Source organism: Pseudonaja textilis, chromosome 7, assembly GCF_049901715.1.
Source record: "Pseudonaja textilis isolate UNSWEBS1 chromosome 7, rPseTex1.2, whole genome shotgun sequence".
Taxonomy (NCBI): Eukaryota; Metazoa; Chordata; class Lepidosauria; order Squamata; family Elapidae; genus Pseudonaja; species Pseudonaja textilis.
The window spans coordinates 11,498,663-11,513,981 of NC_141996.1; the positions used below are offsets into that span (position 1 = coordinate 11,498,663).

Below are 15,319 nucleotides of genomic sequence, written 5' to 3' on the forward strand. Positions count from 1 at the left end.
ATATATTAAAGTCCGGTAAAGCCTTCAGCTTAACTTCACTGTTTTATTAGGCACAGTTTAAACAAAAGTAAATAATGAGGCAAACAGAAATCCAAAACAAACCGCACTAATGAGAGTTCCGAAGCAAGCCAAGATAACTAATTATAAACTCCAGGAAAATAACCGAGAAAAGTCCATGGGAAGAACGCCAGCAAAGATAAGCCTCTTTCAAGTTAAACACTAATTGACTCCAGCAATTCTAACTATGTAGTTGAAAACTTATATACATAGCTCCCACCTGCAAGCCACGAGGAGGATCATGGTAATCTCCTCTTGAGTAGACCTCGCTTTTCCCTGATCCTCTCCCCCCTGTGTGGCCTAGGATGGAGAGGGGATAGGCCTGGGTCCTCCTCTGACTGCTCTGCCGGCCTCTGCCCTTCCCCAGCCTTCTCCACCACCTCTGGAGCCACACTCCCATTCCCTGTTGGCTGTTCCTCCTCAGAGTCAGCCTCCACCAGGGGCATGACACTGTTGGGGACAATAGACTGACTCTGTAAACCGCTTAGAGAGGGCTGTAAATGGTATATAAGTCTAAGTGCTGTTGCTATTATGACCATTTTTCACACTTATGACCAAGACAGAATTCCTCATGGTCATGTGATTTATATTTATGACAGTTACAGCATCCTGTCATGTGTTCCCGTTTCATGACCTTCTGACGAGCCGTCAATGGGGAACCCAGATTCACTTACCAACCGTGTTATTCATTTAACCAACTTTTGTTTAGTGATTCACTTATCAAAAGTCATAAAATGGGGCAAAATTCACAACACATTTCTCACTTGGCAACATAAAATTGGACTCCGTTGTACTTTGAGGACTGCTTGTGTTTCTAGTTTTTGGGCCTACTAGCTCTCACGCTGAGAACCTGCTTTCAACAGATGGACCTTGAAGTTCTGTTAGAAAAGCAAAGCTCATAACTCTGGGCCCACATCTGCTAAATGGGCCTATATCTGCTAAAACTTGGACATCAGACATATTAGAGAAAAGTTGAGGTCCCGTCATTGCATACCATAAACATTCAACAGGATGGTCCCATATAGGATGATTCCCAATTCGTCTCTCACCGTGACTAAGTAATAACCGGAGTCTTTAAAATCCACCTTCAGGAGCTGCAGGGAGCCATTATCATAAATGTTTACTCTGTCTTTGTAACTGCTGGATATATTGGCATAAATACCAGACTTCCATTCGGCTATTTTGGTGGTGCCGCTTGCTGATGTGTGTTTCCACTCAATCACTGGGCTTGTCTCACCGGTGTAGGCCACTGACAGCAAAACGTTCTCGGCCACCGAACTATTGATGTTTGGCTGTGAGACTAGTAAGGATATTTCTCCTCCTTGAGCTGAAAAAAAAAAATCAAACACAGGCATTACTGTAAACAAGCTTCACCAGTGGTCCCTGTCAGTGTGATGACCGACAGCAGGGGTATCAAACTCAAGGCCCGTGGACCAGATCTGGCCCGCAGGGTGCTTAGATCTGGCCCGTGGGACTGCCCGTGGGACTGGCCCGTGAGAACAGCAAAGGACCAGCCCATGATGCCCCTGCCAATAAAAACTGACCTCGGGAGGGCCACACGCAGCCCTCCTGAGCTACATTTTCGGCTGCGATGGCCTCCTGCAACCCTCTCCAGCAAAAATGGAGCTTGGGAGGGCCGGCCTTCCCAAGCTCCATTTTCGCGACAGAGCACTCAGGCCGCTACAGGCGCCCCCGACAGGAGTGATATTGAGTTGGCCACGCCTACCCTGGCCAGACCTACTCCCACCCCCACGGTCAAACACAACCCTGTTACGCCCCTCAATGAAATCAAGTTTGATACCCCTGACCAACAGTATTTATGTTTTTCCCATTTCTTTTTTGGACTGACAGGCCCATCTCGTATCCTTTGAACCATGGCATAAAAATACCTACAAATCGTTTTTAAATACAGGTAGTATTTAAATACGGGTAGTGCTCAACTTACGATCACAAAATTTACAAGCCCCAGATTTCTGTTGCAAAGCAAGACAGTTTAGTTTTGAGTGTGAAAACTATAGTCATAAATCACTTTTTTCAGTGCCATGATAATGTTGAACGGCCACTAAATGAATGATGGTTAACTCAAGAAGTACCTGTACTATGTCTTCCAGTCATAGCCTTCATTTTCTTCTCAACTTGCTATGGAGAAAATAGAACATCATCTTTATCAGTTCCAGTTTTAAGTTAATCGTTCTTTTTCTCAGAATTGTTGCTGTGGATTTGATCTACAATGCTTCCTTGATGACCCAGTATCGGATCTATGGAGATTCTCAGTCATCCAGGTCATGGTTGTCTCAAACGTGCTTTTCAAGAGGCATTTTGGACTTCTGGTTTTTCTTTGAAGACATTTCGCTTCTCATCCAAGAAGTTTCTTCAGAGTTTCTTCAGAGCTGAAGAAGCTTCTTGGATGAGAAGCGAAATGTCTTCAAAGAAAAACCAGAAAGTCCAGTTGCCTCTTGAAAAAGCACCTTTGGGACACCTAGTATCAGGGTTTCTCAATCTGAGCAACCTTAAGATGGACAGGCTTACATTCCCAGAATTCCCTAGCCACCATGCTGTCTAGGGAATTGTGGGAGGAATGGGATCACAGCCAACTCACCATGGCCAACTCGCACAGTCAACTCACCACATGGCCAATTCATTGTGGTCAACTCACCATGGCCAACCTACTGCAGGACAACTGGCCAACTTGCCACAGGACAAGTTACTGCTAGACAATTCAACCATTCAATTCAATTAAAAAATCAAAAAGAGGGCTGTGAAAATATTTACAGACCCCTCACATCCCAGACATAAACTGTTTCAACTCCTTCCCTCAAAACTACGCTATAGAGCACTGCACACCAGAACAACTAGACATAAGGACAGTTTTTTCCTGAACACCATAACTCTGCTAAACAAATAATTTCCTCAACACTGTCCAACTATTTACAAAGTCTGCATTACTATTACTATTAATCTTCTCATCGCTCCTTATCGCCCATCCCCTCCCACTTGTGGCTGTATGGCTGTAACTTTGTCGCTTGTATCCTTACACTTTATATTGACTGTTTCCTAGTACGATTTGATTGCTTATTGTACCCTACTATTATTAAATGTTGTACCTTATGATTCTTGACGAATGTATCTTTTCTTTTATGTATACTGAGAGCATTTGTACCAAGACAAATTCCTTGTGCGTCCAATCACACAAATTCCTTGTGTGTCCAATCACACTTGGCCAATAAAAAAGAATTCTGATTCTCTAAATTATTTAAAATAATTTAAAAAAATTAATTTTGATCATTCACATTTTATTTTGTCCCTCCTTTGGCATTCTTTCTTTAATGATTCTATTAAACTATGTCTTTGATATTAGTGTGATTCTTGTCCTGCGATGAGTTGGCCATGGCCAGTTGGCTGCAGTGAGTAGGGTATAGACCCACTGTGGGAGTGAGAGTCCACATAACTTAAAGTTGGTCAGATTGAGAAACACTCCAGTAGATGATACAGTCAAAACCCGGGTTCTGCCCAACCATTGGCTACTTTAGGCCCACTCCTGCCATGGTTATCTCCTCATCACCATCTGCTTAGTGTTTCAGGAGAACCTAGAAAGTCCTCCAGCAACTCTGTACGAACTAATTGGAGGCCAGTGGCTGTGCTTTTGTGTGTGCATGTGCTTAAGCATGAAGGATGGTATTGGATCCTGTGGATCTTGACCGAAAGAAAGGGGAAAGAAAGGGTCACCGAGTAAACAGGATGGATCATCATATCTGATGATTTATCAGGAAGAAAGGCTGAAGCAATGGGAAAGATCACAACTCAATTTGCTATGCAAGCATCCGAAGCATCTTCAAAGACAGGGTCCAATGGTTTTTATTTACTTAGTGTATTGATTTATATATAGCTGCCCACAACCTCACAACTGGTTGGCAAACATGAGAATGAAAACAAACAAAGCAAAAATAATGAACAGAAATGACAACAATGGTACCGGGGATAATCACTCAACACACAACCGCAATCAAGGCAAAGAAAAGCTTCTTTCATGCCCATATCACATCCAACAACCACAAGTTTCCAAATCAAATTTTCTTTGTAAAAAGCACACATACACCTTATACACACACACTTTGATCTATTATCTATCTATCTATCTATCTATCTATCTATCTATCTATCTCTATCATCATTCCATCCATCCATGCATGTATCAATTTACATATCTATATCTATGTATCTACCTATCGATCGATCTATCTCTACCTATCTTCTACCTATCCATCCATCTATTTGCATATCTATGTATCTATCTATCTATCTATCTATCTATCTATCTATCTATCATCTATCTATCCATTCATTCATCCATTCATCTATTTACATATCTATTACATTTTGTCCTCTGTGTCTGTCCAGCTATCTACATTCTATGTTTATACACATACACATACATAATACACATACACCTTGTATACACACACACACACACACACACACACATACACACATTCTTGCTGTAATAGAACCTAATTGGTTATTCTAGCTGGGTCCAGCAGTAGAAAAATCATTGTACGACTTCTTAAAAGGAAAGGCCTGCACTGCAATGTTTGATCAAAGAAAGAGAGAACGGTGCCAATGTAAACTGCCAGTTAAGGAAGCCACCCCAACAAGCTTAATCAGTTGTTCTTTGGAATCCAGCTAGACCCAACTAAGCAGAGTTATCCCTGGTTAGTAACTGGGTGGAGGAGCCTAAGAAATGTCAGGGCTGGAGCCTTGACTGGGAAGTTGAAAAAAACCTTCTGGAGGAAGTCAATGTTAAAGCACTTCCATACAGGTAATCCTCAACATATAACCACAGTTAGGAGCAGAACTTCCATCACTAAGGAAGGCAGTGGTTAAGGGAGCCGTACCCAATCTTTTCTGCCTTGGTTGTTAAGCCAATCAGTGCATTTGCTAAGTGAAGCATGCAGTTGTTAAATGGATCCGGCTTTCCCCCTTGATTTTGCTAGTCAAAGCCAGCTGGCAAAGTCACAAAGGGTGATCGCATGACTCCCAGTTGTAAATACACGCCAACTGTCAAGTGCCCAAATTTTGGTCACATGACTGTGGAGATGCTGCAATGGCCATAAGTGTGGGGACCGGTCTCAAATAATTATTTTCAGTGCCATTGTAATTTCAGATGGTCATTAAACAAATACTTGTAAATTGAGGATTACAAGTGTTTTATGACTAAGAAAATTACCGGGACACGTTCTGAAGTTGAGCTCAATGTACTGTATAAAAGTTATGGGAACAGAATGGCGTTTCAGACATCTGTTGGTCAAACCATGGACTGGCCCGGTCAAATCCTAGAATTGTGACCTGCTTGCAAAGGCACCAATTATCACACCAGGAAGGAAATTGCAACCTCTTTACTCTGTACAGTGATAAAGAGACTCTCTCAGCAGCCATGTCTCAAGAAGGAGCCTGTCAACTCTGAAGCTGACCTGACTGGAGCCATTTTGAGGCTTTAGTGTTGCCACACTGGAGCTGAGGGACAAGGAGGAGGGAATAGAGATAGCTGGGGTTTTGCAGCCAAAACAAAGTATTTTCTCCTGGGAACCAAGGACATTCCCACAGGTAGCCAGATATAGAAGTGATGTTACCAGGTAACGGGAGAGCATCCTGATTGGACCATGTGACTGATTGTTGGGAAAGGGGAAAAGCTTTTACTTTTAATTAGGTAAAAACTGCGGGAACATTCAGAATGGTTTTCACCCGCTTGTGCCAATATGATATGTCCAATAAAACTATTCTTTGAGGAACCTACCTGCCTTGGAATCCTGTTTGCTGTAGACATATTACTTGGAACTCTGACAGAGCCTCATATAGGAAGGCTTCAACTTACAAACGGTTCATTTAGTGACCATGCAAAGTTAAAAGAGCAATACCAGATTCAATCCATAAACTGTGTGGCCCATTGTTGGTTCAACACTAAAAGGGAAAAGACTAAGCAGTGCAAAGGGTTTGCACATTTGTTATATAACGTAAGTATGGTGGAGAAGACACATGTTTGCGACGAATCCCCAGTGCTGCTGAGCAGAATCTGGCCACCTGCGCTGTAGTTATGGACTGTTCATCCTTAAGCAGCCACTGAAAATAGGTAGTATCGGAGGGGCCAGGATACCTAGCAGTTACTGGCAGAATATGTTTTTTCCTAATCTCGGTGTAAAAGGAGCATCTGAGGTGCATGTGACCCACAGTCTCCACTTAGATAGGCACTTGAAGGCCTGTCAGAACTTCAAATGGTCATTAAGCAATGGATCATAAGTCAAGGACTACCTGTATATTTCCTACATTGAAACCATGCTCTTAAGAGATGCTTGCTTGCTTGTGTGATTCACTACCACGCGGTGAAAGACTGCCATGGACTCTGGAGAGAGGGGGATGCTTGAGAGAAAGAAAAAGTACTGCTTTTATCTCCCCGGCTGGGAGAAGAAGGCAACTGCATACCACAAGAAATTGGACCACATTACATGCAGCCAATCAAATCAACCCAAAACCAGACCATGGCATCATCAGAAGACACCCAAACAACAATGCCAGCATCAATTTACATTGCGCAGATGGTACTTAAAACCAAAGGACTATGACTCAGCAACTACAGCCAGCCAATCACACAACCTGTAATCAGACCAGGACTCAGAAAGGTATTTAAAGGCCAGGGCTCGCCCCCAATCCAAAGCGCACTGAAGATGTCTCCTTGAATGGGGACGAATCGTTTGCAACCAAATTGCCAAGCTTGGAGTTCAAACCAACAAGATAAATACCCAACCTATGCTTGAAGTGACAATTCTGAAAACATCCTGCTTGCACCTGCTTGCTCCTGGGACAGTGTGGAGGCTCAGCGATGGGAGGCAGTTAAGAAAGGGAAAAGTTGAAATTAGGGATTTGGTGGGTTCAATTGCAGAGGTGGGCTACACATACTTTAACAACCGGTTCGCCTAGTCAGAACAGGAAATGTGAGCGTGCCCCCTTTGCACACACATGTGTACTTTGCACATGTGCCATCCGGGTTTGCGTGCGGCTGCAAACACAAGGGGAATTCTGCGCGCAGCAAGCCAGGGTAAGTAGACCGGGCGAGGCGTGGAAAACACCTGGGTTGCGAGGGCAGGGCGGGTGAACAAAAACACGAGATACATAGGATGGGATAGCGCCTGGGCAGGTGGGCGTAGCCAACCAGTGGTCGTAACTACCAGTACGGGCGAGCCGGTCTGAACCACTGCGCAATTCTCAGTTCTGGCTATGCATTACTGAAATACACTTAACTTCTAATAAAATTATACCTTATATACTTATACCTCAATAAATGGAGCTAATCTACAATCTGGGTCCTCATTTTACCAGCCTTGGAAGGATGGAAGGCTGAGTCAATCTTGAGCCTGTGAGATTTCAATTGCTGGCAGCTGGCAGTCAGCAGATGTAGTCTGCATTGTAACTCCTGCACCACCACGGCTCTCAAATGTTGGATTCAAAACCACTGTTTGATCTGCACTTCAAATCAAGGCCAGTTTTGGAGGGCCAATGATGTGTGTGTGTGTGTGTGTACACCTCCATTTAAGTCAATCTTGGACTTCTTAAGAAGTTCATGAAGTTTTCTTAGCAACATCCTTGAATGTTGTTTGACATTCTTCCTAAGAGCAGAGCAAATGACATCTCAAAAGTCAGCCACTTATGTTTTGTGCCTGCTTGGTTTTGTTCCTATTTAGAGGTTCCAAGGACTGGCGGGTCTGACACCTGCCCTTTGGGAAAGGGGAAAAGGGGTCAGAATTGACTTGAGGTATTTTCCTTGCAACTCTTTTCTCCATGAAACAATTGCTCGGCATGTTTTGCCCGTGTGCAGAAAAAGACGAAACATTTTGCTTCGCTTGGGCTAAGTCACAGGAGTGGGCTGCTGGGGGTTCGCAGGGGGTTGGGAGATCCTCTAGCTAAGATTCTGTGTAGATCGGAGAACCCCCAAATCCCAGTCCTGGCTGGCCCTGCCCACCCCACCCCTCCCCTCCCAGGAGTCCCCATGTGGCCTGTTTTGGATGCAGGTAAGTGCAGGGCACACGTGGAAGGTGAAAAACGGGCCTCCTGGAGATTCAGGACGGCCGGAAATGGGCCCATTTCCAGCTTCCAGAGAGCCTCCAGAGCCCGGGGAGGCCATTTTTGCCCTCCCGGAGGCTGAAGAAAATCCTCCGGAGCCCAGGGATGGCAAAAACACCCCCCCTCCCCCAGCCATGGTGGAGGAGGCTGACTAGGCCACGCCCACCATGGCCACACCCACCCAGCAACCGGGCAGGGAACCCGCTGCTAAAATTTTTGAAGCCCACTCCTGGGCTAAGACAAACGTTTCAGAGAGGGAGAAAGGGGGGCTTTTTTTGAGAAAGGAGAGATTTTTAAAATCCTTTTAAATCCTACTTTCCCAGCCCACTGATCATTCAGCTTGTCGGTGTCTGGAAAAATTAGTCCTGAGTTAGGCCTCCGCTCTTGTAAAAGCAGCAGTTATTTGGACTAGAGATCAGGAAACCGAAGGCAAGAATACCAGACAGTTCTTATATTAGCACCATGGATATTAATTTGCAATGCTGCCATTATTTATTCATGCATAGGTACAGGGACCATATTTTCTTGAAAAAAGGAAAGGACAAGACTGAAAGAGTAGAATTTGCAGGAAGTCATTAGAATAATATGTAGTATAACTTTGCTTTACAAAGGAAAATTCAAGAGCAAAGCCAGGAAAATCAATAATTACATTAATCTAATTATTAATCTTGTCTCGAAACATGCTCTCCCGACTTCAGCTTTCCTTTGCTTAGCAGACTCACAAAACCCATAATGCGAGGATTGTATCATAAAGTTCATCATTGTTGTAACTGCAAATAGTCGCTGAATGAGGCAGTTGTTAAACAAGGATTACCTGTACTGCTTTTTGAAACATTTTTATCTGCTATTGTCCACCTTTTGCTATTCACTGTTGTACGAAAATTTACAGAGTTATATTTTAGTATGTTATTTATATCTGTTCTTTTCCATCCAGGCAACGAGTAAATTTATGGTCATAATTCTTGACTCTTTGACGAATGTATCTTTTCTTTTATGTACAGTATACTGAGAGCATTTGCACCAAGACAAGTTCCTTATGTGTCCAATCATACTTGGCCAATAAAAGAATTCTAATTTTAATAAAAAAGAATTCTAATAAAAATAGCCATTTAGATGTGTTTGGCTCATCTCTGTAATTCCCAGCTTCCCTAAGAATGGACAACTTAAAACAATTAACAGACACAAGTAATCTTCAACTTACAACTGCAACTGAGCCCAGAAAGTTGGTTTTAAGTCATTGCAGTCATTAAGCAGGCCAACATGTGACCTGACTCAATTTTTACAACTACTTTTATGATGAACATTAAGCAAATCAGATGTTAAGTGAATCCAGCGTATCAAACAGCCATTTTCTTCCAGAAGTCTAATCTTACAAGATGGGACATTGCATTCCTATTTTTTTTCTGGATTACTGTACTCCAGCGAACAAATGAAAAAGAGTCCCTGACTTGTATTCCTTTCCATGTCAAATTCAGGTAAGTGTAATACATAAAACATATGCCCTATCAAGTGTGGCACGTTGCCCAGTTCAGCTAAGCGTGATGTCTCACCACAGAGGAGAAAGTGAGGAGAAGAAGAAAGAAGAAGGGAGACCAGGAATGTAATGAGAGAAGTTTGCATTCTCACGTACTCACTGCCCCAGCCATTGAAAATTGCTTCACAATGAAAATTAGTGACAGTCCCTTGTTGCGATGGGCAGCTTTACGAATCAATAAAATAATAAGACCAAATAAAATCAAACATAATAAATACTAGGAAAGGAGATAAGAAGAAAGTCCAATTAGGAGATGATGATCTGTGATTACAGGTAGTTCTTGACTTACGACCCTAATGGAGCCTGTCCATCACGGTTGCAGATTGTGACAGTCATAAAGCTAGTCAATGATATGATCGATTTGATTTTACAACCTTTTTTGAGGTGGCCATTAGGCAAACCCGGCAGCCATAAAGCCAACGTGGTGGTCACAAAGCGAACACGGCAGTCGTTAAATGAACCCATGGTCTGCTTGGGTAAAGTTTTGCCAAAAATATTTTTTAAAAACCCAACCGTATTGTTGAGGGTCAGAAGTTCGGTCATATGACTACGGAGTGTGTGTGTGTGTGTGTGTGTGTGTGTGTGTGTGTGAAGGACGACCATTATAACTCTGAATCTGGGTCATAAATGGCCCCAAGGCAGGCTTGTCATAACTTCAAACAGTTGCTTAGCAACTGCTTGTAAGTCAAGGACTACCTGTATTTATTTACTTCCTGTATATCTTGCCCGTCCTCTGGAATCTAAAGAAAATCCCTAAAGAATCCTGCAAAAGAAAATGACTGGTCCGAAGTAATCCAGCGAGTTCAACTCTGTGATCAAATAAGAACTCTAACCAGGTTTTTTGGACATATGGACTTAACCAGAGGTGGTATTCAGCAAGTTCTGACCAGTTCTGGAGAACCGGTAGTGGAAATTTTGAGTAGTTCGGAGAACCAACAAATACCACCTCTGACTGGAGATTTTATAGTATCCTTCCCCTGCCATGTCCACCAAACCACGCCCACAGAAACGGTAGTAAAAAAAAAATTGAATCCCACCACTGGACTTAACATTAAACCAGCTATTAATTATCATATGGATGTTTATCTCATCCAAAAATGGGTATCTCTCTTTTTTAAATAAACATTCAAGGTGCAATATCAAATAGAACAGTAAAAGCACAGCACTTCTAAAATATTCAGCAGTGAAAAAGGTCCAGGACAAAGTGAACAAATATTTGCAAGAAAAATGAATACATTAAACTGGCCTTCATGTTAATAGCTTAACATGTTTAATAACACGAGGGCTAATTAAATTGAACTGCCGGTACCTAAACATTTAAAGAACAACTATGAATAAAATCTCCTCTAGTTTAGGATTGGTATTTCAGGAGGGAAAACACAGAAAGCAAGAGCAGAATGAAAGATCCAGGAATCTGAAGTGCTAGCACTTTAAAAGAAAATGGGGGAAAAAAGTATTTGGTATTTTTTAGTTAAAAAGAAAAAAAATGACTTGGGGAGCCATTTGAAGTTTTGTAAGTTTACAAAAGACAACAAATGGTGCAGAGTGATAGGAGACACTAAACTATTTCACTCCCCCAGAACAGAGTCACCCCCAAATCTTCACTGGTATAACAGGATCCGGTGGCTCCATGGCTAAGATGCTGAGCTTGTCGATCAGAAAGGTCGGCAGCTCAGCGGTTCGAATCACATAACAGAGTGAGCCCTAGCTTCTGCCAACCTAGCAGTTTGAAAGCATGTAAAAATGCAAGTAGAAAAATAGGGACCACTTTGGTGGGAAGGTAACAGCGTTCCGTGCACCTTCAGCCTTTAGCCATGCCGGCCACGTGACCACAGAGTTGTCTTCGGACAGCTGGCTCTTCAGCTTTGTAACAGAGATCAGCACCACCCCTAGAGCCAGAAAGGACTGGCACATACCTTTATAACAGGACAGCAAAGCAAAGTTTACTACATAGCAACAACTTCTGGAACTGTCACAAGATACGGTTTTATCTACAGGTAGTCCTTGACTTACAATCATAGGTTTAGCAACAGTTTGAAGTTACAACTGAGAAAATGAATTGCAAATAATCCTCACCCTTACAACTGTTCCAGCACCCCTACATCCCATGATGAAAATTTGTGTGGTTGGCAACCGGCATGTATTGGATAGTTGCAACATCACAGGGTCATGTGATCACTATTTGCAACCTTCTCAGACAGTTTTGGACAAGCAAAGTCAGTGGGAGAAGCTGGTTTATTTATCAACAATATAATTCACTTAACAACTGCAGTGATTTGTTTAAAAACTGTGGCCCAAAATAATGTCATAAAATCAGGTGCAACTCACTGAACACTGCCTTAAGTTAGCAATGGAAATTCTGGTTCCAATTGAGATTGTAAGTCAAGAATTATCTAATTATCTCTGTCTGCCTGCTTTGCCTGATTTTGGGTAAAAGTTACTCTTTTTTTTAATAAAAAAATTCAATATTTATATAAATATTTATAATATTTAAATACAAGCCATGCCCAGCCAGTCATATGACCACCAAACCATACCCACAAATTAGGCCACACCCACAGAACTGGTTAGTGGTCCCTGGGATTTAAAATTATGAGTTTGGTGGTCCCTGAGGTCCAAAAGGTTGGCAACCCGTTTTAGAGGGTCCTTGAAGCGCTTGGAGGTTTATCTGTGTCCTCAAGGTCACCTTTGTGGTGGTCCTAGTTCCTGTAGTCTGCAATTTTTTCCTCTGGAAATCTGTTCATATTCCCACACCAATTTGGTATTCATCCCAAATTGGATAGCTAAAAGTCTCTAGAGATTCTCAGTCATCCAGGTCATGGCTGTCCCAAAGATGCTTTTTCAGGAGGCAATTGGACCTTTTTTTAAATTTTCTTTTTAAATAAATCCTTCCATTTCCCGCCATCCAGTCAGAGCTGGAGAAGCTTCTTGGATGAGAAGCAAAATGTCTTCAAAGAAGAAAGAAAGTCCAGTGGCCTCTTGAAAAACAAAAACACCTTTGGGTCAAGGATTATCTATATATGGCTCAGATGGTCCAAACTGAGGATAAGAGAGATCTAACAGCACGTGAAGCCAACAATTAAATGACAAACAATGAACAATACAATGACAATGATGAACTTAGCACATTTAGCTAGTCACGAGAAGAGCCTGGACAGCCACTTGTCTGAAATGGTATAGGCAGGGTCTCCTGTTTGAGCAGGGGGTTGGACTAGAAGACCTCCGAGGTCCCTTTCAATTGTTATTCTGTTATTCAGTCACATCCTTTTGCAAAACCCATGCTTTTTCGTTGTTTTTGCTTCGCCTTCATCTCGCCTCCTCACATCACTCTGTCCTTTTTTTAAAGATGTTTCCTATTTTGGCAATGCTCCCATTCCCTGCCTCTGCTGTTGCCATCCGCTTGTGCATAAACATGGCGCAAAGCAGGGCAATCCAGCAACGGGACTGGGAACTGAAAAAGGGAGCAGAACTATTTTTGCAGCTTTAACAGAATAACAGAATCGGAACGGATCTCAGAGGTCATCTAGCCCAACCCCCTGCTCAGGAAGGAAACCCCAAACCATTTCAGACGTACAGTTGTCCAATCTCTTCTTAAAAACTTCCAATGTTGGAGAATTATAACATCTGGAAGCAAGTTGTTCCACTGATTAATTGTTCTGTCAGGAAATTTCTCCTTAGTTCTAAGTTGCTTCTCTCCTTGATTAGTTTCCACCCATTGCTTCTTATCCTACCCTCAGGTGCTTTGGAGAATAGCTTGACTCCCTGTTCTTTGTGGTAGCCCCTGACATACTGAAACCCTGCTATCCTGTCTCCCCTAGTCCTTTTTTTCATCAAACCAGACATACCCACTTCCAGCAACCCTTCTTCATATATTTTTTTATCCTCCAGTCCCCTAATCATCTTCGTTGCTTTAAATGCCAACAGTTGAGCACCTGGGAGGGAGGGGGAAGAAGGACCCGGGGAGGGGGGAGGAAGCAAAACGACCGATATCTCCTTCTCTCCACCCGCTTCCCCACAAAAAATAAACACCCACATAGTTGCCAATAGCTTTGCTCCAACCCCGGTTTTGAGGACGCGTCAGGCAGAAACGCAACAGGCGCGCCACTTTCCCCTCGCTGCCTGCCCTGCGCCAGGGAAACGACACCTGTTCAGCGTCCAGAGGAAAAAGGCGAGGCGGCAGGAGGAAAATAGGCTACGAAGGCGGGGGAGGGTTCCCCGGTCCCAAGGCTGGACTTGCACTCACTTTGCAGAGCCCATTGGGCGGCCAGGCACAAAGTCACCAAAGCCACTCGGACCCCCGGTCGGCAGCGCTGCGGGCGGTCGAGAGGCCTCATCAGAAAGCGGGGAAACGCCGCTCGGGTTCTTCATTCAGACGACCTCCCCTGGCAGAATACGGGGTCGGGCGGGAAACGGGGTTCTCCCCAAGTTCTGCTCCCGCGTCGTCGGCATGGAGATGGCGGAAAGCCCGTCTGCGGCGCCCGAGGCTCCATGCAAACACGAGCGTTCCTGGCCGCGGCTCTCTTCCCTTTGCAGAGGCAGAGCCGGGAGATTGAAGGCCGGCCTCCTCCTTTGCCTCCCGCCCGCCCTGCCAGCCCGGCGGCTCTTGCTTTTGCGCTGCGGCTGGCCCAGGGCCAGCGGCCAGCCACGCTCGGCCTGCCAGACGAGGAGCCGCCCGGAACTGTTCTTGGGCAGGCTGGTGAGAAGATGGATACTCCCATCCAGGCAGAGCGCCGTGGAGTCTGAGGCCTCCTTGGGGCTTTCCGAGCTTGCTTTGTTTTCTTGCAGACGTTTCATTATCCGAACTAGGTAACGTCATCAGTGCTTGTGAGGAGTGGGAGCAAATGTGGGAGTGGGAGATGAATGTTACCTGTACTGGGTAATGAAATGTCTGCAAGGACCCTTCGTTTTCACCCTGAGCTACAAATACGACAGAACAACAGAGTTGGAAGGGACTCCTCTTCAGCGCCCTTGTAACTTTGGTCACTAAATGAATTGTTGTAAGCTGAGGACTACCTGTATAAGGAGAGCTAGGTCAAAAAAAGAATGGTTAGCATCAGAAAAGAGAAAGGTCAGAATGCTAGAGAAAATATAACAAAGTTTTTAGAATCAGAGCTGGAAGGGACCTTGGAGGTCTTCTAGTCCAGCCTCCAGCTCAAGCAGGAGAACCTATACCATCTTAGACAAGCGACCATCCAGGCTCTTCTTAAAAACCTCCAGTGATGAAGCACCCACAACATCTGAAGGCAAATTCTTCCACTGGTTAATTGTTCTAACTGTCAAGAAATTTCTCCTTAGTTCTAAGTTGCTTCTCTCCTTGATTAGCTTCCACCCATTGCTTCTTGTCCTGTCTTCAGGGGCCTTGGAGAATAGCTTGACCCCCTCTTTTTTGTGGCAGCCCCTCAAATCACTTGGCAGGAAGATGCTCAGGTCCAGGACTGTGGGTTGGACTCAGAAACCGTGTGTGTGTGTGTGTGTGTGTGTGTGTGCAAGAGAGCCACCTTGCTGTGAGGGTGAGGGTGAAGGCGCTAGCCAGAAAAGAATAATAGGTAGTCTTTATACATTTTTATCACCTTTTTTGCCACAGTTGTTAAGTGAATCACTGCAGTTAAGTTAGTAACA

At 43.8% G+C, this 15,319-nt stretch overlaps 1 protein-coding gene across 2 annotated transcripts in view; it reads right to left on the reverse strand.

The window, feature by feature from the left end:
* VSTM5 (V-set and transmembrane domain containing 5) overlaps window positions 1–14,288 on the reverse strand; it is a 20,792-nt gene extending 6,504 nt beyond the window's left edge. Inside the window, exons 1-3 of one of the 2 annotated variants that reach the window (XM_087937056.1) lie at window positions 13,944–14,039; window positions 2,151–2,196; window positions 1,052–1,384 (exon numbers count right to left, since the gene is read on the reverse strand). In XM_087937056.1, the coding sequence (XP_087793182.1) occupies window positions 1,052–1,384; window positions 2,151–2,181 (364 nt within the window). In that variant the 5' untranslated portion in view covers window positions 2,182–2,196; window positions 13,944–14,039. Of the gene's footprint in view, window positions 1–1,051; window positions 1,385–2,150; window positions 2,197–13,943 lie in introns of both variants that reach the window. The other variant, XM_087937055.1, reaches the window with a different exon arrangement.
* Window positions 14,289–15,319: the final 1,031 nt, after the last annotated feature.